This window comes from Aythya marila (assembly GCF_965140915.1).
Source record: "Aythya marila genome assembly, chromosome: 13".
In the NCBI taxonomy this organism is placed as follows: Eukaryota; Metazoa; Chordata; class Aves; order Anseriformes; family Anatidae; genus Aythya; species Aythya marila.
The window spans coordinates 18398979-18424279 of record NC_139054.1 but is presented as its reverse complement, the minus strand read 5'-3'; the positions used below and the strand labels follow the sequence as shown (position 1 = coordinate 18424279).

General features: G+C 40.6%; 1 protein-coding gene across 2 annotated transcripts in view; it reads right to left on the bottom strand.

Annotated features, from left to right (window-relative positions):
• COL4A6 (collagen type IV alpha 6 chain) overlaps nucleotides 1–25301 on the bottom strand; it is a 135070-nt gene that overhangs the window by 35194 nt on the left and 74575 nt on the right. The window contains exons 1-7 of one of the 2 annotated variants that reach the window (XM_082771065.1): nucleotides 21628–21646; nucleotides 11616–11750; nucleotides 9884–9928; nucleotides 4312–4428; nucleotides 2481–2549; nucleotides 1027–1062; nucleotides 541–603 (exon numbers count right to left, since the gene is read on the bottom strand). In XM_082771065.1, the coding sequence (XP_082627191.1) occupies nucleotides 541–603; nucleotides 1027–1062; nucleotides 2481–2549; nucleotides 4312–4428; nucleotides 9884–9922 (324 nt within the window). In that variant the 5' untranslated portion in view covers nucleotides 9923–9928; nucleotides 11616–11750; nucleotides 21628–21646. Of the gene's footprint in view, nucleotides 1–540; nucleotides 604–1026; nucleotides 1063–2480; nucleotides 2550–4311; nucleotides 4429–9883; nucleotides 9929–11615; nucleotides 11751–21627; nucleotides 21647–25301 lie in introns of those variants that run through there. The other variant, XM_082771064.1, reaches the window with a different exon arrangement.

Sequence of the window (25301 nt, the reverse complement as noted above, 5' to 3'; positions counted from 1 at the left end):
TTGACTTGGGTAGGATGCACACAATGAGAGCAATGTTGTAATCTTCTAGTCTTCACGTCTATGATAGACAGCATAGCCCCTTGGCACTCTGGTTAATTAAAAACAAATCTTAATTTAAAAGCAACAAACTTTTAGTTTGCTTTTACCTCTGCCCAAATAAAACTCTCTTCTAGTATCTTGAAAAAGTGGCTTTTCAGCACATTTCATGATGACAAAGGCTCCAAACATACAGAGGTCAGCATATTCCCTCAAGTCCTGAGCCAAGGAAGCGCTCAGAATGGTATCACGTACTATTTGTAGATGGTGCTCTAGGGCTTTGTTGAAGCTCTCATTCATGACTGCTGCTCTGGACACTGCTCCAGAGGAGAACTTGTGACTAGTTTAAACAGCTTAAGTATTCTACACCTGAAAAATGTGCTTAGCACTTCTAGATGCACAAATGCTTTTGCTCATTGTCATGAGATAAATATAGGTAAGGATGAAAAATTGCCAGCATCTTGAACTGTTCTGTCAAGAAGTGCAACAGTCAGGGTCTCTTACTTGCAAACCTGGTAATCCTATAGGGCCTGCAGAACCTGTTGGACCTGGAAAACCTTTTGGGCCCTATAAGAAGAACATAAGAGAAATACAGGATGTGTAGTAATTATCCCATCAAACCACAACCAAACACTGTCTCTGAAAATATGAAGTAATATCCCCTAATTATGTAGGTTCATTTAATTTCTATAATAACCTATTTCACATTAGTATATTTTTTGCAAGTCAAAGTTAACAGAGTTAAATGGTAGAAGGGAGTTTGATTTTAAAAGGGAAAAATAGAACAGATAATAGCAAAAATTTGACTTCCTCTAACATAACGTGGACCCATGCATACCATTAGAAAATTGTAGTTATTCATGCTACTGGTATCATGCAAATACATGCCCCATTAATTTGAAAAGTGTCCTTGAGAATCAATACAAGAAGAAATACTTGCTTACTATAATATTTTTTTAAAATAATTATTCCCCAAATTAAATAACTTACAGAAATTCCGTCCAGTCCAGGAAGACCATTTTCTCCCTAAAAATAATAAATGCATTAGTAAAAATGCCACTATATTATTGCATCAAGCTAGTAAGGGCATTAAGTTTTGTGTAAATAGAAATATTTGCTTTTAGTTAATATTAGATCAAGTGCACATGGGAAAACATTTTGACATCTGTGCTTCCATATTTAAATCAGGCAACAGACAGGTTCCAAACCTCTGGAGAAATGTCAACCATTTTATTTAAGGGTAGCGAGAGAAATTAAAGTGGCACTAAAAAGTTGTATACATCATAAAAACACTGGAAAACACACATACAAAGTCTTTCCTTACAAAAACAGTATAAAATGTATTATTATTTCAAATTATCTGTATTTTCCACAATCAAAGGTTAATAAATAAGGATGTATTTAACTTTTACAAATGGATGGGTGTATATACATGGGTAGAATTTTTAAAAAGGTGGTAATTTTGACCAAAAAAATCAGTGTGAGGGGCTAGGCCTTACATGGCAGAAAAATAAATCTTAATATTTTCAACATTTAATGAATCATGAGGCTGCTAAATGTACCACAAGAGGCACTGAATCCTTTACAGCGTTTTCCAAGTCTAGTCCTTCCAGCAAAAAACAAAACCAGTGTAAGTCGGTGAGTGTATGATTCAAGGCAACAAAGAATTAATTTTTTTACATGAGTATAGTCAAAGAACCTATCATCATTCTGAACAATACACTGAGATCATCTATCCATAGTTTGTATTCTATACATAGGAAATAAAATTACAGGCATGATACATTTTAGGGAGAGGTCCTTATTAAACAAAGAGAATAAAATCCTGACTTCATAGTGGTAAATGATGGACTACAAGTGGGATATGATATCCATGATATCCAAACTCAGAGTATAACTGGTTACTTACTACTATCTCCCAGTAAAAAAACACTGGGAGCCAACGGGGATTTTATGGTAGAAATCTTAACATGCATCCGTGAATCTCCTGGGTTGTTTTCTCAATGGACCTGGCACATGTGAGGATGCCAGTTACAGGAAAGTTTGGCGTCTAAAAAAATATGCTCTCTCACATAAGTCAGGATAAGCTCACAAGAAATTCCTCACATCTTCAGTTTGAGGCCAGCAAGGAATAGTGATAGGTGCCCAGAGACAGCTGAAGGACCAGCAACTGCTCTGAACACTAACAGGATGAGCAATGTCCCAGCATTCCAGCATGGGATGAACAAGATGTGTTTGTGTTGCAAAGAGCAAGCAAGTCCAAGTTCTGAGAGCATTCTGTGCTGTCATTACATAATTAGAGGGCTTTTTCACAGCTCTGCCTTCAGACATACCTAGGATACCCATGTCTAACATCATGAGCAATATAAGCTGCACCATCAGCCCTGCGAACTCTAGGACATCAGTGTTTCTCGTACTGCATCTTCTGCCATGACAAATCTTACCTTCATTCCTTTAAGGCTGCCTTGAGCAAAAACAGGTTCTCCTTTAAGACCTTTTGGGCCAGGACGACCCTGATAAAAAATAAATGTCAAAAGTAAATTTCTGGAAAAAAAGAAAAAGATACTGTTTTGGTTTTGAAAGAAATTATATTCAGTATTCTGAGCAGGGCAAACTCCTGGCTCCAGTGAACTGCAAAAGTAACACTGCAGTTGTGTCAAAGAAGCTGTGGTATTAGGAGAACTTAAGACTTCCTGGGGCTTTAGAAAAACAATGTTCTGCAAACATTTTCTCTGCTATTTTCCTGTTTATATTAGATTTTCCCTTTATTTTAGGCCTTTGACAACTTTTAATATCCTATTTGAATTTGTTTGACATACTGTAACCCTCCTGTTCATATACATGTCTCTTGTGTAGCACTGTAAATCACCATATTTATTTAGAAAAAATAAGAAAAAAACTGATAGATCTCATGAATCTCTGCAGAAGTGACTGTTATAATTCTAGATTTACCCAATTTATTTTAATCTTGATCATCACATTCAATTTATCTGAGATGATTTCATTTAATTGCCATTTTAATTTGAAAGGGTGAGCTGATCCAAGCAGCTTTCTTTGCCAAAAATATAATCCTACAAGCATTACAAAAGAGAATTTTGAGCAGTAGGTATGAGTAAATCAGTTGCTTTAGAAAACCATACTTTAACTTGTTCTTGTTGCTTTGTGCATTTTCAACATTATATGCACTCTACATCTGGATGATATGTAAAGATTTTTTTTAGCATAGCTTAGAAAAACTGAAATAAATGGCAATACTTATATCTGGCAGATGTATTTTCTTCTTCTTCTTCCTGTTTAAATGCAAAGGAGCTCCACTGCTGGTAAGATTAGTCACGTAACTTGGGCTTCTAAGATTAGGCTTTGAATGTGAACAAACATTCAAATATTTGTCAAATACTTGAATATCACACCAAATAGTTTCTGGTTACATTTCGAAACTAACCCCATATGTTTGTATGTATATATAAAGAATATAATTCCCCAAAAATATGTAAGAGTGGAGTTCTTAGAACAAATCCTACACACTTAAACAGGGTGTAGAATGCGAACCAGCTACCTCCACTGGTTCACATATTTATTGTGAAGAAATACTTATGGTATATACCTATGGTACATATAATACCATAGGCATTGTGGAGAAATACCACATAGGTGTTTCTTCAAAGACAATTCACCCACTAAGGCGAATGGGAAGATGTTGCCCTTACAAGCGTCATTCTGTGTAAGATGGGAGTCCAGATAAATAGCTTGTCCAGTGCAGACTAGGTCAAACTCAAAATTGGTAGGGAAGTGTTTTCAAAAGTAAAACAAATACCTTAGGAAAGTAAATCCTACTGACACTCAATGATACCAAAGCTTTTAGCTATCTTAACACCTGAAGGAAGGCATCCGATATTTGATGCATAGACCTGAACACGTGATAACTTCCTTTTCTGAATCAGCATCCACTAACTTGAAACTTGCCAAGTGCAAGATATTTGCCATTTTATGGTTCTTAGAAGCTTTATCATGGTCTCTTCTGAGTCAAATTGAATGTTGCCAGTTGCAACTGTATAACTTGTGTGAACACATTGTCACAGGATCTTTATTTTATCTTCAGAAGTTAACATTTAGACAGTCAGAGTGGAATTCCAATAAGAAAATGAAACTGAGCTCCAACAATGCTAATGAAATGAGGGTTCTTCCTAAGAAATTGGAAGTCACTTTTCCACCAGTGGCAAGAAAAGCAAATCTTAGCTTAGTAACTACAAATGCTCTAGTTGCCTTGAGACGTACCGGCAGCCCAGGAATGCCAGGAAATCCATCTGTTCCAGGAACACCAGGACTCCCAATGGTACCATTGCAGCCATCAAGGCCAGGCAGACCTCTGGGTCCAGACTGGCCAGGGTGACCCTGTGTAAAAGGGAAAAAGAGAAAATGACTGACAGGAGGCATTTTATTAGTAATACTGTCCCCCAGAAAACTGATAACTTCCAAATGGCAACATAAAACAAAGGAACCAGACAACTCCCACTCAAGTTCAGTGTATGGTAGACTGCAGTTGAACTAGCTTATTCAGCCAGCATTGTTTATCCTCCCCAAAGCTTAAATCCTAAAACACTGGCTGGTTTCATTTAATTGTCTTCTCCTCCAAGGGATAATTTTCTGAAGTACATAATTTGTGCATGAGTAGGTCCTGAAAGCGCAATACTGGTCCCCTAGCAGTCTGAACTACATGGTGTGACACAGCTCAGCACAGCACACAAGGGTGCACCTGACACCAGGAGTGGGAGTTGCTCATGTAAAAACAAAGGGAAAAGGCAGGTTCAGCAATACTGAGCATTTATAATTCTAATCTGCTTAAAGTTTCAGTGACTTCTCTTCCTCTGCACTGTGGATTCTTTCTTTTAATAGTTCAACAGATGTTCCAGCTCCAGCATCACACCATTCAAGCACAACAGCTTTTCTCATTATATTACACTTAAAACCTTAGGCAAAACAACCAGGACAAAAACCTAATAAAACTAGCAGTCTTTAAAAGAAAGTATATGTGATAGTCAATTAATAAGAATTGTACCTAATTCTGATTTCACACAGTTTTGCCCTAATATGGCTCTATTAATTTGACTCAACACTATACTGCTGCAAAGGAGATAAAAATTAGAGCCTTTAATTATTTTTTCTTCAGAATCCTGTGGGTTTGCATAGGCATAACAAAGAAAGGCAAAACTGTCAGTCTTACTGCTCAAGTATCGACTATCTCTTTATTCTATCCATCTTTTCACAGAAATGAGCTCTGTGGCACTCAAAGACAATGTTTTGTGGCAAGAGGAAAAATGAAACTTAGGGAGAGAGTACCGGTAACCAACAGTTCTCTCCCTCCCCTTTGTACACCCTGATCTTGAATCATCCCCAAACTACTTGTGTTTGATCCCAAAGGTTCATCCCTAAGACACAGCATTAAACAAGTTATGACTCATACTAGGAAAGTAAAAAAATAAACACAGATAAAATGGGGATAAAACAGAACATTAATAATCCTTCGTGCCAGATACTTAAAGCAAATAAGATTTGTGTTACTAAAGGTCTTCCAGTCCAAGCCAACAGCATTACCTCTCACCAAACTCAGTGAGAACTGTGGAGTAACGTAAAGCCTTTTGTCTAAGGATCTTAAAATGCCTTGCAAAAATGTAAGAATGCTGTAATCTTCATTTTACGGATGAGAAGCTGGGAGCACACAGTAGCCAAGTGCCATTCCCAAGGACGCAGAGCCACTTAGGCTGTATTTATGTAAATGCTCAAACTGCTCACCAGTCTCAGGTGCTGCTAGAAGGGCCAATGCCCACTCCTGGCTGCTCACACCTACCCTTTCCTTGTGCCAGCATAAGCACAGGCACAGAAGGTAAGTCAGAGAAAGAAAACAACACAGAAGAAAAATAACTGTTCTGTTTCTTAAGTGTTAATTTTCATCCAGATGAGTTCCTTGGTCCAGTGCATCTGGCAACTGCATGGTGATTTGTGCCAACAAAATGGAGAGAAGAGGAGAGCGCCCAGATCTGCACTCTGTCAGTCCACAAGGTATGGGCTGAACCACTGCAATGTGCATCTCCGCTGCAGGATCAAGGCAGTTCACCAGACAAGTACAAATGTGAGATTAAACACAGCCTCAGGACATGGAATGAAGTCATCCCAAAATGTGAGCACCAGGCATCACTGGGTATATAGTTCCAAGAGCCCTGAAGATTAGTCTGTTCTTGAAAGCACCCACTTGTGGTGTGCAAGCAGAGGGCTTCCAAGGCTCCAGTCCAGCAACAGGAGAAGGCTGAAGCACCAATTTTGGTTCCCAAAACTGGATAAATCAATGGCAACCCACCCTCCCCTCCATCCATACTGCACGTCATAGCCAAGAGCAGCAAGCCTCTGATGGGACAGGCTGTGACTGCAGAGGAAGGCCAGTGGTTAATTTCAATGAGATCTTTCCCATTGTTTACAGCATGGACAACACAGAAGCTGTGTGAGAAGAGCACATGTATCTGCTTACAACATAAGGTGGCCAGCTGCCGGGTTTAGCAAAGCTGAGCCCCCAACATCTGCCCCTCAGACAGATGAGGAACCAAGCTGCTGAGCCTCCAGGGTGGGCCAGGAGCCAGCTGTGGCAGGCAGCTGACTGGTAGGCCTCACGTCTTGGGAACAATCTCTTAAATCTTGGCACAACACAGTCTCTCAGGGCCCAAAGGGTTTTGGTATCCCCTTAGTATGTGAGGAGGGCTCACAAAGGGGATATAAACTGTACTGACAGTGATTGCTTATGTGTATTAAATACATCTGTGGCCCTGCCACTTAATCCCATAGCATCTGTGTCTCTGGTCCTGAGCCAAAGCATCTCACCTCCCCCCCACCCAGAGTCTCTATTGCTTTAGAAAAATAACATACAATTTCCTACCTTCTGGCAAAAGTGCAATCAGAATTCATGATGGTTTGTTTTAAGAGTCTTACCTGAGCACTCATGACCAGCTTCATTGAGAATCGTAGGAATCTGGCTTAAATTAAGCTTTTCGATGGGAATTTAAAACTCTGATTAAAAGAGCTGTTTTGATCTCAAAACCAGTGGTTAATAGTTTCACTCTATTAGTTCTAACAGTTTCACTCTATTCACTTGTTCTCACTTCCTCTGATTCCTGTGTCAGGTGCGTTAATTCAGCTCAAGCACTTCAACTGATTACGGCAGACTTTCACAGTTGTACTTACTACATGGCAGGGTGACTAGTTTACAAACCTGAGCTAAAAACAGGATGGAGAGATCACTTGTGCTCTCTGTTCTCACAAAAGGAGACATTCCCTGGGAGCCAGATAAGGAAACTTGAATTGTTCATCTAGGCTCTTGCTTTATCTGACTCCTTCACATACACTACTGCTGTGATCCCAAGCAGCCTCTTTTCTAAATCAAACAGGCTTAGCACAAAGGACATCCCAACAGGAGAGCTCAACAAATATTTAAAAACAGGGAAACAAATGCAATCAAGGGTGAACACAAAACTAATTGAATAAGCGGGTTCATAGATTGCTACGGCAAAGTGGCCTCTTACAGCCATTGCCAAGTGCTTGCACTTCCTCTAGGAGGGACACAAAATAAAGAGCTTTGCCTTTTCACGTAGCTCTAACTTTCATTGTGCAGACAAGAGCTCTTTCCTCATAGAAATATTTCCTTCTAGAAACCTTAGGGTAGCTCGTGAAAAGCTATGTGCATCTCCCAGGTTCAGTTTCAGCCCTTGCTAGAGGTTGTCCTTGAATCCTGTCCTATGGGAAAAAATAAACTTCCCAAGCAGGGCCAAGGATTTGAGGGTTTCCTCTGCAGTGTGACACAGAAGGGCTAGCGATAAACACATGCTGCTGCTATATTTACTAAGTTAAAGGGATTAGTCAGTCCAGCTGCAAAAACAGGATTTACTTGCCACCAGCATTCCCCAAAGAGAACTCTGTGCAACACCACTTCCCCTAAGGTCAGCAGCGGGATTCCCCTCTGAATCACAGCCTTGCAGCCTTTTGGCCTTGACTAAAACATACCTGCCCACGCGAACATACCTGCATACTCCAAAGACACTTTCTTAATGTTGGGATGTTAATTCTTGTGCAAAGATAGTGACTTCTTTTTAATTCTCTCTTAAATGTATCAGCACACCTATGCTCTCTGTCCCTTTGCATTTCGCACACCTATATAAGGTGCATATGTTCATATACATTTCACAACAAACCTAAGCTACTCCCTATCCTGAAGTGCAATGATATAGATGTATGTAAATATTTTGTCAAGCAGTGGTATTTGCTACTTCTGCTCTGAATGGAAATATTTGTCTCAATGGCTCAAAGGTAAACAATATGAATTAGTTTCCCTTCACCCTTTTTCTGTCCTGCAGTTGTGACACAGAAGAGCCATAGGGAGAGCATTTTGCCGTTCACGAGCAGCAAAATCTACCTCTTTCCCATTCACCCACCTGCAGAAGATTGCATATCAGACAAAGTAGATTGGGATATGCTGGTGGCTTTGAATCCTCTCATCTACCTCCCTTTCTCTCTTGGAATGCCTGCTGCTGCCAACTACCTGGCAATGGCTGTTGCCCTATTTCTCTCCTCCCCTCATTGTTGGGAATCCCCTTTCTCCAGAGCCTCATCTGAAAAAATACCCAGAGAACAGCATGTTCCCACAGTGTGTTCAATTAAATTAAGTATTATGGGAACAGCTTGTTCTCTTCAGAGCTAGAAAGTTAGTTGGCTGGTGGGAAAAGAAAAAATAGCAGCAAGGGAGTGGAGCAGGAGAGAAAACAGGCAAGGATGAGCAGAGGGGGAGAGAAGGACAGAGGCCAGGAAGGAACTGGAATCGTGCAAGCTCATTTACAGAGCCAACTCTGCATTTTCAGCCAATCTATCAAAACAATTCAGTTTTTGATAGGAAGTCGGGAAACACAGCTCCACTCTGTTGAAGCTCTTGGCCAGCTGAGGAAGTAAGAAAGATGGGAATGAAAAACGTTAGTGTAGTCAGAAGGCACAAGTATATGGAAGATGGAAAAATGTCATCAAAAAGGGAAAAATAATTCAATACCAGAAGGAGAAAAATTAACTAAATGGTGCTGAGAAAGCAATTAAGTTTGGGGCAACTTCTAAAGCTGGCCCGGCTAAAACTCCCCTGAGCCAAAGTGTCTCTAAAACACATCTTTGCAAGAATCACCGGGGAAAAACAAAGCAAAAGACAGCTGGTCAAGATACCTTAGGCACCCAATTTTGGTATGAAGTAGGAAGAAATTGTCATTATAATGTTCAAGTTCAAAACAAACAAAACATTCCTGATGGTCAGGGAAAAGAGTTACCTACTCCTATCACATGCCAAATACAGTAAATTACCTCTTTTCTGTCTTAGGTTTCTGAGAGAGAACTAGCACCTAGTTGGGAAGCAAGGAATCTCTGGAGGGCCTCAGCTCTAATCATTGTTTTGGTTCACATCATAGGAAGGAAGATCAAGAGAGACATGATAACACTTATCATATACAAGAAGACTATTAGAGAGAAAAATGGAATAATCTGCCCCCTGTGACCATGATGAGTAAGATAAGAACTAACAGGTTTAAACTATGGTAAGAAAGATTGAAGTTAGACTGTAGGATTACTTTTTTTTTTTTCTTTTTCTTTTTTTTTTTTTTTTTTCTCAACAGAGAAGCTAGAGCCTCCATCATTAACATGTTTGAAGAATTGGTATTTCCTTCCAGAGAGAAGCAAGACCTTTGCAAGATACATTGTGCACGTGCTAAGACACTATTACTGTGCTTTTGGTTGTGACTAACATTCTGGTGACTTATATTTACATATGAAAACTCACTGGGATCCCGTTGATTCCTTGAAATCCTGGAACTCCCATTGAGCCCTGAAGAAAAAGAAAAGAATACGTTATTTTTCTCTTTTTTGATTTCTGGTTACTGGACTATATATTCCAGTATATCTCAGTTATTGACAAGATACTTTTCACTCCAACATTTTCCATCATGGACTTCAGCCATCAACACCAAGAGGAACAAACTATCTCATATAGATTCTCTCTGACCGTATGGGTCACTGAAGACACTAACTGAGCATCTGAGCTTGACTGGACGCCAAATGAGTGTTTCAGGAATGTCTTAATCAGGCAATTTAAAGGAAAAATATAATCTCCTACTGCACATCTGGGGAAAATAAGATGCCAGGAAAATAAACAATGCAGTATAAATTTAACTCCCAGTGTAACGCTTGATCTTCCAAGAGTTTCAACAGGTCTTACCATTGTAGTTTTTATTTTTTTTGTGTGTGTCTATATTTTGATACCACCACCTAGAGATATACAGACCATTGTATTACTTTTAGACCACCCCATCTAAGTTGTAAGTGAATTCCACTTCGTTGATTCTACTGCTCTGCCCTAAATCCTAGCAGAACAAGTTATGTGAGCACAATATCCAGCCTAAACTATTCTATCATTTGCTATTGTGTCCATTCCTGGGCACTGCATTCATTGACACTGTCCTGGTTTCAGTTAGAACAGAATTAATTTCCTTCCTAGTAGCTGGTGGAATGCTGTGTTTTGGCTTAGGATGAGAAGAGTGCTGATAACACCCCGATGTTTTAATTGTTGCAGAGCAGTGCTTATACCAAGCCAAGGACATCTCAGACTTTTGCTCTGTCCTGCCAACAGGCAGGCTGGGGGTGCAGTAAGAGCTGGGAGGGGACAGACCCAGGACAGGTGACCCGAACTAGCCAAAGGGGTATTCCATACCATCTGACGTCAGGCTAAACAATATATAGGGGTGGCTAGCCGGGGGAGGGGGCCGGACTGCTCGGGGTTAAGCTGGGCATCGGTCAGCGGGTGGTGAGCAATTGCATTGTGCATCACTTGTTTGTACATATTATTAGTAGTAGTATTATTATCATCATTGTATTATTATTATTATTATTATTATTTTCCTGTCTTATTAAACTGTCTTTATCTCAACTCACAGGCTTCACTTTCCATTTCTCTCCCCCGTCCCAGAGAGGGAGGGGGGAGGGTGAGCGAACGGCTGCGTGGTGTTTAGCTGCCAGCCGGGTTAAACCACGACAGACACCTACCCCTTATGCTGGGTTATTCTATTTAATATGACATAGTTTATCGTATTATTTCTGTTACAAATAGCTTTTCACCTGCAAAACTGAGTTACAGGTTCTGTTCAGTAGCCATTTCCTTTGCTTTTCTAGACACCAGCTCAGGATCATCTATATGGGAATCAGCTCCAGGTCTCTCTGAATGTAGTGTGATAACATTTATCCTGGGCAGGTGAAGTGAACAGAACAACAGAACTCCCAACAGAATATTTATTTAGCTACGGTTCGCCTCCCAGGATGGCTACAACATTCAGCAGCTTTGGAAGCTGTGTTCTCACTTTAAAATATAAGCAGGACATTCTCTAAATATAATAATGAAATACTCCTGCATTCTTACCCCTGCACAAATAGTCCAAAACTATCTTTATACATACAAAAACATATTCAAGGCCATAAATCTATTGAAAGGGAAAAAAATGAAAATTCACTGTTGAAAATACCTTGATGCCTTTGTGTCCAGGTGGTCCGGGAGGGCCCACTGCTCCTCTCTCACCTTTTGCTCCCGGCAAACCTTCTGGACCAGTAAATCCAGGAGCACCTATTGGTCCTTGAATCCCAATCGGTCCTGGTCGACCCTAACATAAAACAAAAAGTAAGTCAATGCACCACGTTCACTAGCACTTTTTTTGATTACTTCAATTACTTTATCCAGCTCAATCTATAACATAATTTGATACCTCTCAGGGTAGCTAAGACCTCCTGAAGTTTTCACTGTACATTTTAAGACAAATGTTGTTTATAGAGGGATTTCAGGTAAGTCATGAGAAATTTCCTTTTTTTTTTTTTCCTCCTGGAAGATTTATTAATACCTATATTGTTGTAGGAACATGGGAAAACAACGGTATTTTGAGATGAAGCTGACTACTACTTACTGAGTTTGCAACCTTTATTTCCAAGCTGCAAGACAAAAAGATTTTTTGCTTAAGCTTTAGTTCAACAGAGTATAACAGAAAGTCAAAACAAGATGCAAGAACTGCATCACATGCAATTAGAAAGCACACTTTAGTTAACTTGAGACTAGTACCATAGTTGGCCCAATACTGGGATTAATTCCACTGTGAATTACTTCATATTCCGCTCTGAGTACCTTACCAGAGTCAGTGGGGATTTGGATTTCTTAGGCTCAAAAAGAAGAGTGCATTGACTAAGCATTGCCTGAAGATGGCAACCTTTTCTAAAACTGTACACTCACATATGACTGATGAACTTTCACTGTTCTATTACTGCCTAGATGTACAGAGTCACTTGGTACTTCTTTATTTAAAAAGCCAACACTAAAGAAATTTCACTGTAGGTGCTCCAGCATCTTCTTAGCCACTTGGCAGCTGAATCCTCACCACAGTTTTGTGTTAACATTTTTCAATTCAATTCAATTTCAATTAAATTCAAGAGTACCTGAAATAGATCAATAGCGTCTAAGATCCCAAAGTATGAGTAGAAATTGGCAGTTTAGATCCATGCTCTCCAGTGGCAAGACACTCAGTGGATTACATGATGTTATTCATGCAAAGAATGAAGCCTTAATTAAAAGATATAGAATGGAGGAAGAAGTTTTAAATGAAAATAAATCCTCCTTCCTTCACTCCTTTTCTAGTGTTCACATCCATGGTAGTGTATTTCTCTTCTATTTCCCTAAGTCCTTAAAACAGCAGAAGGAATGCAGCTCCCTGCTGCAAGGGGTTTAGTCATCTCAGCTGGAGACATACAAAGTCCTGACTCTGCCTTGGCAGGTAGAAGACTTTGCAGTTAACTTAAAAATGCATTTTTATATGTTAATAATCAAGCAAACTGAAACAGAGAGAAATTCATTTTAAAATCCTTCTTCCTAGATCATTTTTTGTACCTGTTTAGGTTGAAACATTTCATCACTTGTTCCATATTCCTACACTACTGGAGCAGGTTTCTTTTAAACTTCAGCAGTTCCCCCATTCAGCCCTGCTGTTGCCATTGTTTCACCCTGGCCTTCCGACAGAGGCGAAGTGCACCTCTTTTACATTTCCTACCTTTCCTACCTAGACACTACGCACACTGTGCACTTCCAGGGGAGCAGGCTCCCATCTCAAAAGGCTTTTCTGTCGATTATTTTTAACTTTTTTTTTTCACTCTGGGATAACTAGCAGTGAAATCCTTTATATTGGGAAGCACACAATCATAACATTAATACCCAAATCTTCAGAGGCCCTTGGCAACCACACCAAACAAGGAACGTGTTGTGAAAATCACATGCTTTGCTCTCGCTTACAGTCTCAGCCTTAACTTTGTAAGTTCCCATGGTCACAAGCTATTTAGACTCTTGCAGGCAGTGTTTCACTTTCAAGACATGGGGTGAGGACTGTTCACCTCCAGGCAAGCCAGTAAGGGAGAGAGAGAGACACTAAAATGGGCACATTAATGTTCTAGACAGACACCACCCTCAAAAGCTCCAGCATCCAAGCATCCACCAAGATTTCTAAGGAAAACACACTCAATTCCCCACTTGTTTGAACTGTTAACACTTCTATATTCAATTAGTTTGTCCACTGAATGATACTGCTTCACAAGGACTGGAACTGATAGCAATTAACATTTTAGGAGGCTTTTCTTTTGCATGGCTGCAGATTACTTTGCTATATGTACGTAGATGAGAGAGCAAGGACCAGTGACTAGAGGTCTTGCCTGTGTTCAGATCTGGAGGGGACAGAAATATTAAACATGTTTTCTACAATGTCAGTGTCCACAGGTGAAAACCTTCCTTTTGTCTTATTGAATAAATATTTTAACAGAACCTGAGGATTTTGTCCAGTGCCTTAGTCGCAAACTATGAAGACACAGCAAAGTGCTTCTAATCTCTCTGATAATGGGATTATGCCATGATAATCAGGCTCTCAAGAATTTCTACTGGTTCTTTTGAAGTCTTTGTGGATGGAAATCATATTTTCTATGCTGAAACAAAGGACTTTCCTTCACTGCTAAAAAAGCTGCATTTTTCATCACTCAGTAGCACTCCCATGAACTGCCCCGAGATAAAAGCATTTTCAAGAGCAGGCGCTGTGGTGCACAGGCACAAATCCAGGATTAAAGCACGGCAAAGACTCAGGTTTTACCACAAGGTAAACTCTAGGGTTCAATGCCAGGTAGAGCTACTGTTTGACCCCGCTGAGTTTACCTTGTGGTAAAGCCTAAAGCCTAGTCTGTACTGTACTTTGGCATCAGGTTCGGCTCTTATACTTCTTACTTATCCCAAGGATAAAGAGAACAAACATCTCTTAGCAGCGAGGACAAGATTAAACATAAAACGTGAATTATACCAAACGGAAACTTCAGTGATTTAACAGAGCCCCCTATTTTTAATCTGTTTGTTATTTATATATATATAGCCTAGTAGGCTGTAGAAGAACCATTAGGAACTGAAGAAAATGGTATCAGTTTGGTTTCTTGGCTGCGTGACAACTCAAAAAAAAAAAAAAAAAAAAAGAAAAGGAAAGTATAGAATTTCAGTAACATCAAGCAAGGACAAAGTCTATGAAATTATTGCAACTTGCAGATGTTTTCATGGATGCCCACTAGAATTCCATATATTTGAAACCCATGAGCTGTATCCTCAAACCTGCTTGTGTATCAAGCTTTTACTGCCCAAGCAGCACAAAGTGAGGATGCCTGACTCTGTAATGAATATCTCATTGGTACACAACAAGAACAATGGCATTGTATACCTGTCACCTCTCCATAGATTAATTTCAGAATTTCGTGCCACAGGTTGTGTTATATGCATCCCTGCAATGTGCTTAGCCATTGCAACCATTAAAAATACAGAGATGCTTCCCAAGAAACCCAGGTTTCCATTCTTGATGTAACCAACAGGAAAAAAATGACAGAAGTAGGAACCACGCACAGCTTCTGAATCTATACCCACTACAGAAGGCAGTAAAATCAAATGGCCCCAGAACATGCTTTGATCAGGTCTTTCAAGATGGAAAAAGTTCTGTAACACGCGCCTTCTTCCCTTCACCCCTGTAATCCATCTGCAGCCCTGGGTGTCATGAGGAAAAGCCAGTAATGATGGGGCCTCTCTAAGGAATTCGCTGCTACACAATCAAATACATCGGTTTCTCTATTGTCCCTACCCCTTTTGCCAACTCTAATACCCCACATAAATTTTTGCCCACTGCAGCAGAGCTGCTACACATAGCACTGCGAATTCCAAACATTCCTTTTTTTTTTTTTTTTTTTTTCTTTTTCCCATTGCCTCTGCTAGCTTGGAAAATAAAGTGCAAATAGATTTGATTTTTTCACATGGTAGCGGTATGGAACCACTGGACATGCCCCTAATTTCAGGGACAAAAGCAAATACAAGTGCCTTCTTACCTGGGGGGCAGTTCGATTCTCCTTGCTCACTACCAGGTATTAACTCAGTGGTTCATCAGCAAAAACGGATGCTAAAACTCACGACATGAGAAAAGTTTGAGAATATTGCTAACTTAGCAGAATGCTGCTGGTCAAGTAGGGCAGAACCAATTTCTCCTTTGCTAAGTTTTTAGACCTCCCTATTTCAAAGAGCAAAGCATTACTAGTATTCAAACAAACTAAAGATCCAGTGCATGTAAAGAGCCATTGGATTTAAAGACGTTCATGTTTTCTCAAACTAGAGCATAAATCTCTCAAACAGATTAAGGGTTGTTTTCTCTAGCATGGCTTTTGATCTCTGTTCTGTACAGTATTAAGTTGTACAGAATCCCAGGCTCCTTCCCTTCAAGAAGAATTCAGTAGCCACATTTTTTAGAAGTGTTTAATTCACTCTCTTTTTCTTCATCCATCACTTCCCCCATAAACACTGCTTTATCAACACACAAAAAAAGACATTAGAGACAATGATTTACTTCACAAGTACATGGTTTGTAGTCTGAAGCATCTTATACTCAGTTGATTACAGCGAGGCAAACCAAAGAGTCACCCATTACCTCTTTGTTGCCCTAGAAATGTATGTTCTCATATCCTGTATACGCTAAGCAGAATCTAGCCTGAAACTTCCAGGGCAGATGTACGTACCCTGATGCCCACGTTGTGCAGGGTGACCTGGCAAGGGACTGATCCTTTCGCACAGGTCAGTGGCAGGACAAGGCATTTCTTCCTTACTCACTCAACTCACAGCCACTCTCTGCGATCAGGGCTGCCACATTACAGACACCAACACATGACAGACACACCAAACTCTGAAGTGCCTACAGCCCTTAGCACTGCCAGGCAGCAGTGCCCATCAGCGTGTAGGAGCCCATCAGTTGCACGACGCTTTGGTTAACCACTTCTGCTTTCTGCACCTCCGTTTCCTCTCCTCTTCTACAAGTTTCCTGCAGTGGTGATTATCTCCCGCCTGATATACACTGCTCAGCACAAGAGAGCCCTGGCCTCACAGTTCTACCTTGATAATAATAATTACTGATGAAAAACCCTTTGCTATTTTCCTAAATTACAGGTCAGGTATCCCATGCTCTGCTCACATTCCAGCACAAGTAATTATTTTCCGTGCTGAAAAATGCTTTGTACTTTTAAAGGAAAATATTCTGCCATTCTTCTCCTCAAGACTTAGGGAACCTCTTGTTCAAAATGGCCTCTTTATTTCTATCAGACAACCTGCTGTTCCTCTGCACAGCTCCTTTTAAGTCTTTTTTTTCTTTCAAGCTTACCGCTTATTTTCAAGGTAGGGTGTCAAGGTGATCATTTCTTGATTTCATTTTTAAGAGACCTTATTCCTGTACCGTGTGGCACTCTAATTTCACTGTTCATTTCAGAAACGTTCAGCTGATGTGCAGCCACATTTGGCACGCTCACACTGCAGCCTGTCAAGGCTGCTCCGGTCATCCCAGGAGCAATCTCCTAACGAAGTAATGAGCAACCGAAGGCTGCTTCTCATGAGAATTTCCAATTCTAGTTCATGGGATAAGCTCCGTTTTCAAAAATATGTCTATTTCCACTCAGCCTGACTAGCCATCTATGTGGTAAAAAATATGTATACATATGGTTTTAAACACTATTTTTAATATGCTAAAAAAAAAGATTCCCATAAACGATTTCCTTCATGAATCCTGTACTTCAGTAACAAATAAGGCTGCAGTTGAACATTTACCACAGAAATATAGAATTGCTTACTAGTCCTAGACATTTAAAAATCCGTATTTTTAAACCAGATATTTAAATCTCTGAAAAGTTTTTTTTTTTTTTTTTTTTTTTTTTTTTTTTTTTCTTCTGTAGAATACTCAGCTTCCAGTTGAAAATTTTTATGGAACATCCTGATCCAATCAATTCCACATATTTGCTATTTCTGTTTGTAACACACACAGAGACCACATACTGTCCTCTTCTTCCCCACCACTGACAATGCCACGAGTGACTCAGTGTTACATCTAAGCAATTGTTCCATTTTATACTTTGCAACCTTTAAAGAAATTACTTTAATAGATCAAAAACTACTTAAAAAAAAAATGAAAAGTCAAACAAGTTGATGTTTTAACTCAGATTGCTTTTCTGCATTGATGTACCAAAATCTCCAAGGTGGAAAAGAAAGGATGAGCATGTGGGAAGGCTCTGGGCCCCAGAGAACGCAGACAACTGGAAAGCAAGTGCAGGTCACTCTTCTTTAAAATAAAGAGCAAGTAGTGGGGTTTATGAAGTGTACTGGTGTCATACTGTATTTCAACTAAGCAAATAATGGTTGTATGAAAATTATAAGTTGAGGCTTATTTTAAGGGGCTGTACTATATTAGTTGAAAGGCATTTATTTACTGGCCCCTCTAGCAAAGGCATAAATCTGAGCGGTGACCGTATTTCAGAAGAAACGATGTGTAACAGTTATTGTGGTGTGCAGACACCAGGTGCTGGTGCATTACGTCCCAGAGTATCACATCAGAGGTGATCCCCGAACCCTCTAACTTACTTACTGCATGTTTAAACGGCCACTAGGCCCCAGACAGCCTTGCTCAGGTGAAATGCCCATCTTTTCACTACTTGCCATGGCAAAAGGGTTTTTTGGCTAGCTTGACTGATCCCTTTAATGCCTTTTCTGTTTTAAGCTCCAGGGGCAAGGCAGGGTTCATACACAAATGGAGAGCAACTCATGTAGGCAGCAGATGAGAAGTGACAACTGGCACTACTCCTCCGAAATCATACATGCAGAAGCCTGACAGAGGCAACTGAGGAAATGAGGCATGAAACAGAAGGTGAGCAGCACTGGGCAAGAACTGCCCTCCACACCTCTTGCAGCTCTGGCATGATGCTATTAATGTTCATTATGAGCATGATGCTCACGAATGTTTCAAAAAGCAGGGCTTAGAGTGAGAGGATGTATTACACAATTATGAAATCTTAGCAAAAAGTTGCAGCAAGTGGGGCCTGACTTCAATTTACTTAACAACGAAGCATTTTTTCTTTAACAAAAGAGCACTGTAAAGCCAAAGGTTTGAAGGGTTTATGAGATTTTATGGTCTTTTGCAACCTCAGTTCATCTTCTCTCCCTCAAGTCTTCGGTGCCTAATCTCTAAAATATGTTTTAGAAAGCTTTTACAGTTCCCCGACCTGTTTGCTTCAGACAGCAGCTGTCATAACATTTTCCTGCCCTTAACTAGGGGAAGGGCACTTGTGAATACTGAGTACACCTCTTGACAGAAGCACAAGCCATGAGCTGGATTTTAATATAAAAGTATTATTTTGGAAGGAAACAGGGGGTTGCTGTAGGACTTGTTTCCATCTTCCTGGTGGCAGCACAGGCCAGTAAAGCACCAGGTACCTACAAAGGATCAAAAGGATCTAGCAGAGGATCAGCTAACTCAGCTAACTATCTGTAATTAGTTTATATATTTATCAAAAACTACGAGAATCTAGAGCATAGTTACAATTGCTCCATTCATGAGCAACCCAGAGCGATATGCTGCGCACAACAGTGACCTGCAGAGAGGAGGCAGTCCATGGGTAGTGCCAGCTTCACTCTGCATCCTCCTTCATTCCTTACTGTCCTTGCTTCTGGCAGCACTGTCCTCATCCTCAAACACTTTGCTGTCTGCTTTCAAGTTTTCTGTTTAAAGTTGTCTCTTGCTCAACAACTTCTCCATTTCGATCAGCCGGTTAAACGGGGTCTCTGTTTTAACTGCATCTACCAATTGCTCTTTGCAGGACAAACAATATGGACAAACTTCGGAAGCACAGCAGGGCTTAGGAACTGGGCTCACACAATTTGCAACACCTGGCCACAGGCTTTGCAGCATCTGTCACAGATATATATATATTTATATAATCTCTCCAATAAATTTGCTAGGATAAGGCACGCTATTTTTCACAAACCACTTAAAGAGGTTTTGCCTAACTCATCATTGAGAAAGATACCACACTAATTATAACTATTAGACAAGTCCCTTGGGGAAAGCTGGCTTGTAGTCACGGTGCCTTGGTGGGCTGCTACAGAACAATCAACAACAATTACATTTCTGTGCTTAGCAAGTCCTATCAGGACTGCTGCCCATGAAACCACAGCTTCTGACTCTCCAGGTTTACCTACACCCTTACACGGTTTCTTCAGGGATCAAGAAGAACATGGAGTTTTGTGTTTTCTTCCCTTCCACTTGTCCCTAGCACCCTACAGACCAAACCCCAAAGCCCAGCGCGTTTCTAAAGAGCTGTTCACCCGACCAACTACAATGAACTTTTTGCTACCTCCCTGTCTGGCTGGCATTTCCAAGCTGCCTTCTTCGTGGATTCAAGTGACAGAAGATGCATTGTTGCAAAAAATGTTGTCAGTAGAAAATTAGCTGTATTGAGCAGTGTACTGAACAAGTGAAATCTTGCCAGTGTCGGGCCTGTTAAGACTATTAAAGGGACATTGTATCTAGAAAGGCAGGATGGGTTCAGCCGCATGCTGAAGCCGAACAGACTCCAAACCTCCTGAGGGTCTGCTGGGTCCAGATCTGTTAATTTGCTTTGGGCTCCTCTCCAGCTCTTGCTTTTGCAACCCAATTTTTAAATTTATAATTCCCCTTGGAAGCACAAGCTTTAAAAAGTTGGTGTTTTCTTGTAGACAGGCCACGGACATGGGCAGGGAGCAGATCTAGCAGCAGCACTGCCTGTGCCAGCATTTTCCAAGTGCTGCGGGTCCTCAGCAGAGTGTTGAAGTCTTCTCTATTGCAAAGAAGCAGCAAATGAGGAGGAAGAGCTGCACAGCCCAGAGAATGCCCATCAGCCTTACAGTGCTCTTCAGGAGCTGTGGGATTCTTTTTAAAAAAGGAAAGACTGAGACAGCAAGGAAGGAAAAAGGGAATTGGTGGTAAATAGGCAATAAAAAGCACCTCTCCAGTGGCCCACAGTTTCTAATAACATGTTGTAGCTTCCTGCTTTTCTCTTTCTGCCTGGGAACTGAAAGCCCAGCACAAGCAGGACATGTCCTGCTCCCCCAGTGACACAGAGATAAGGAGATAACGGGGATGAGGAACAGACCCAGCAGCATGAGACTATACAGTGGGTTGGTGGAAAAGGGATTACAGAAGCCCCTTCTGCTCTATGGATGACACAAAGAGCTCTCTATTTCCCTCATGCTGTGGGAACAGAGTGTGTCCTCTTGCATTGGAACATCCCCAAACATGACTTTCCAAGGGCAGAGAAAGGGACAAGGATGAAATAACTGGTAATGAAAACCAAGAAACCTTAATGCACGGAAAACAGTGACAAAGGTCTAGTAAGCACTTACCTTATGTGATGCCTTTTTGCATCTAAAGGGCCTCATGCTAGAGGCAAGAAAATAGTTCATGAACCTTTTAGGGGAACTTCACTCACTGGTGCTCTTCCGTGCAGCCTCAGCTGCAGATAAGCTATTCCCAGATTTGGTTTTTATCAGCAGCTGAACTGAATTCCCAGTCTATTTAAATCCTGGCAATTATCCTGGGTAACTAATTTCCACAAGATGCATCCAAGACCTCTGTGTGGCATTTAGGACTATTTTTACAGGAGCAGCCACACAGAGAAGATGCAGATATACGAGAACAACTGAAAAAAAGGCAGTTAAAGATTTCTAGCAAAGATTTAATGCCTCACACACTCCCCGAGAGGAACCAGCCCCTAATCAACAGGAGCTACAAAGAAGTTAAGGGTACCAACCTCTAGGACGCCTATTTCATGCTCATCAGTTGGATTCCCTGCTGAACACTGGATAGGCAAGAGGCTGCTCTAGTTTGTCCTGGGCTAGCACAGCAACGTCTCCCTCTTTGGGCAACTTTAGACCTCGCTCTGGTGTGTGTACTGTGGACCAGACCCATCCATTTCCAGATGTGGCAATGCCAGATCAAACCCATTTTACAATTATGTTTGAGGTTTTGATCATTCTAAGAAACCTCAAAGTATTGCTTTACTTTGCATAGATTCAAAAACCTGCAAAATCTTTTCTGCCAGGCAAAAACTTTTAATCTGTAAGTGGTATCTGAATAGCTCAGAAACACTCACTTCATCACAGCTGCAAACACAGTCTTGTCCTTGACTCCAAAGACTTAGTAGTTCCCACTTGATTTGACACTTCTACTTTGAAAGTGGCTATCAATGAATCATATCAGTGGGCTGATATGTGGAAATGTCACTGGACTGCGGTTTATCTGAAGAGATAAAGGTAAAAAAAATGGTTAGATATAATCCAAGCAAAGGACGATAATGTAGTGTATGACACATTTTGAGGGAGCCAGATCATTTATTTTCCATGGTAGTTACTCTAGGGCAACAACTTCTCTCTAAGGATTCTGAGGACTATGGTAATGGAGATGCAATAACACCCCAATTATTTGTTAACTAGTAGCTGCAGCTCTACTAAGGCTATTCCTCTTCTACTCTCCATGTTTTTCATGGAAGTTTCATGTGATGCTGTAAACCTTCTCACCAATTCAGCTGAAGCAGAACAACATATGTTGGTCTAAATGCTGCAAAATCATTAATAAACTAATCTTCATATTTTACTCCTTGACTTTGAATCTTTATAAAAGTTGTTCAGTCCTTTCTTTGTCTATTAGCAGGTATTCTGGATAGTAATGTGGCTCTATTAAATTGATATTAGTTTTTCTTGGCGTATCTTGTAACAATTAACATATTGAGGTGAGCTGGATGCAAAAATGACTTAGTACTAAAATAGCAAGGATTTATTTGGAATTAAATATAGCTGTGGTTTCTTTTTTTCAGGTGGCAACTAATAGAGTAATTAAATGAAAGATGACCGTGTTATTACATGTTCTCTATTTCTCAGAATGTAAAGTGAATCATTAGAATAGGAATAATAGAGACTTGGAGCGCAAATGTAACACCAGTTTTCTAAAAGCAGGTTTAAATGCCTGTACCCAATCTTGCCTTCAGGAGCTTCTCTCTATCTCAGGTTCCTGAGAGATCAACCTGGTAAGATGCTGAGATAGCTGAATTTAAAACCTGAACCTTTCTTCTAACTTAGTTCGCTCTCCAAGTCATAGCTTAACCTACTCTGAACTAGCATCTGAACATTGCTTTTTTGGCTCCCTCTTATCATCCTGGAACATCTAATTATCCTACTAAACACCACTGCTGCCCAGAAGACGTGTGCCTATAAATTGGGACAAGTAAAACAGCGTGCCAGAAAAAAAAAATCTTGTCCTTTTTTCCTCTGCTCTTTCTGATGCATTACTTATGCACCTTTCCCTGTCCGATATCCAATCTTTATGCTAATACAACCAAATATTAATATTAAGTACAACGTAACTCCAAAACAAAGTCTGTAACTGGAATGTGATCTGTACTGCATGGAGCTACCTCACTTGAGTATCTTGTATTAACAATATTAATCTGGTGAATAAAGTAGCCTTTCCTTGGGAAAAAAAAAAAAAAAAAATCAATTTTAGTCACCAGACCATGTCCCACATGCATAACATGCTGTTTACAAGAGAGAAACACAGCAAAAATTCTCATTATCCTCTAAGGTCATTCAGCCCCAAAGGATGCTTCCAGTTAGAAGGCAGGCGGTGAAAGTAGGCCATTCACAGATCTGTCCAGTGAGGGGGTCAGGGGCAGAACAATAGATTCTCTGCAAGCAGCTTCCCCTACATTTTGCCTCTCAGAGCCTTCCCAGCATGTTCCTGGCACTTCAGAAAGGTCTGCGCGGCTTTCCTTGCACGGATCTCTCCGCTGCAAACAAAATTATCTGTTTGAACAGATAATATTAGTTAAGATTTAAAGCTCAGATGGGAACCATTTGCTTATTCATGACAGAGAATTAAGAAGAAAAACTCTTCCCAGAGACCTGTTAGACAGCAGAGACGAGGGGAGTTTTGCAAGCACGTAAACAACTCACTTTAAAGGGGAAAAAATGGAGTCTGTGAATTTTCATCTACACGTTGCTTGGAAGTGCCCAGCCCAAAGCAGGAGTGGAAGGTAGCAGGGGCCTGTAAACCTACAAACACACCGCCTGGCAAGGTTCCAGTTATCTCTAGAGGCTTAAGCAGAGCAGGTCCAGGCAAAAATTTCCCTGCAGTGCCTGATAACAAGAAGCGCCAGGCAGCCAGGGGCTGGTTCACCAGGCAGCGACAGAGAATCACTGCAATCAGTAAAAATAACTTCAACATCAGGGAGAGGAAAAAGAGATTTTTCATTTGTCCTAGTAAGTATTCCATATTGATCAAGATAAGGGTGGAAATGAACTCTTCACCTACTTGAATTCCCACTGGCTAAGGTATATAGAATAACTGATTAATACCAAAGTTGCTCGTCATCACTTAAATTGTATGTTTAAGTCTGTGGACATTTACTACGTGGCTGTATTAACACTCTAAAAAGCTTCATTCATTTGTTGGTATAAACTACACTTCCAGTCTGCTTAATCTTTGACAGACAGGTCTCATTGTCCCTGAAATCCCTCGCCACACAATACAACAAAGCCTTAAATGACTGGGTAGGCCTGGCCTGCTACCCACAGTGCCCCGCGCTTCCTGCCCCTCTATCCCTGGAATTCATGACCACGCAGATTACTAAATTACACACTAGGCCGGGGATTAAGCAGGGCTCTTTGTATGGGAGCATCTGAGGTCTGGAAGAAGATTTTACCTGTCACGGTCTGTGCTCATTAGGCCTTGATGAGAGACAGAAGGAAGCGGTGCTGCAGAAGATCACAAACGCTGGTGCGTGCTAATCAGCGAGCTGGATATGATGACAGGGTAGCCTGCCTGGTGCTGCCCTGCACACAGGTCTAGGAGCTTTGCACAGACAATAACCAGCCCACTACTTCCAGAGCAGCCTCAGCAGCTACTTCCCTCTCAAAATAAAAGGAGAAAATGTTCCCTGTTCTGACAGACTGTGAGCCAGATAATGGCTTTACCAAGTAGAACCGAAACGTCTAAGGGCTAGGAATGCATCCCGCAGTTAAGCAAACATACCAACAAGCCAAAGGGAGGGGTATGCTAGCTCATCAGTTGTTTTAAATTAGCTGCTAATCAAAGCTGGAGTTGCTTCTGATTGCTTTCAGAATGGTTATGAGTTACATATATGAAAAAAAAAAAAAAAAGGCTTGAATTAACAGCTTAAACACTTCAAAGATATCAGGTATCTCAAATATCTTTTACCTATTTGCACATGCTAAAATCACACTGCTTCTCACTTGAAAAATCATAAGCATTTAGTTGGTCTTAATTCTGATGTCCAGAAATGACAGAGGAGAGTGGTCTTTATCCAGCTGCACCTTACAGATGGCTGGCAACTCCTGCCTTTGGCTACAGCTGCCTGGAAGTTCAGTAGTGAGAGCGAGTTATGACAGCCAAGAAGGTGTAATAATGGAAATCAGCAGAAATCTATAGAGTAGCAGAGCTCATTTTACAAAAACAAGACTTTATTTTCCTTTGGGAGTAGGTGTCACTTGTCTTGTGTTCCTTCTCTTTCCTTGCACATTCTACATTTCAAACAGCAAACGTTGTTTTAGTTATGTTGATGTCATCCATACTAGTCTGAAGGAGGCTATTGCGTTTCTCACTAATTTGCACTCACTTGGAGCTCAGTGGATAATAGAAATTATCCAATGCCTCAGAGATACAAAGTTTACAGCATAATCGGGCTTATGGGTTTGTTTCAGAAGGCAAACTATATTCAGTATATTTAGTTAGTAGACTACTACACTGCAATAC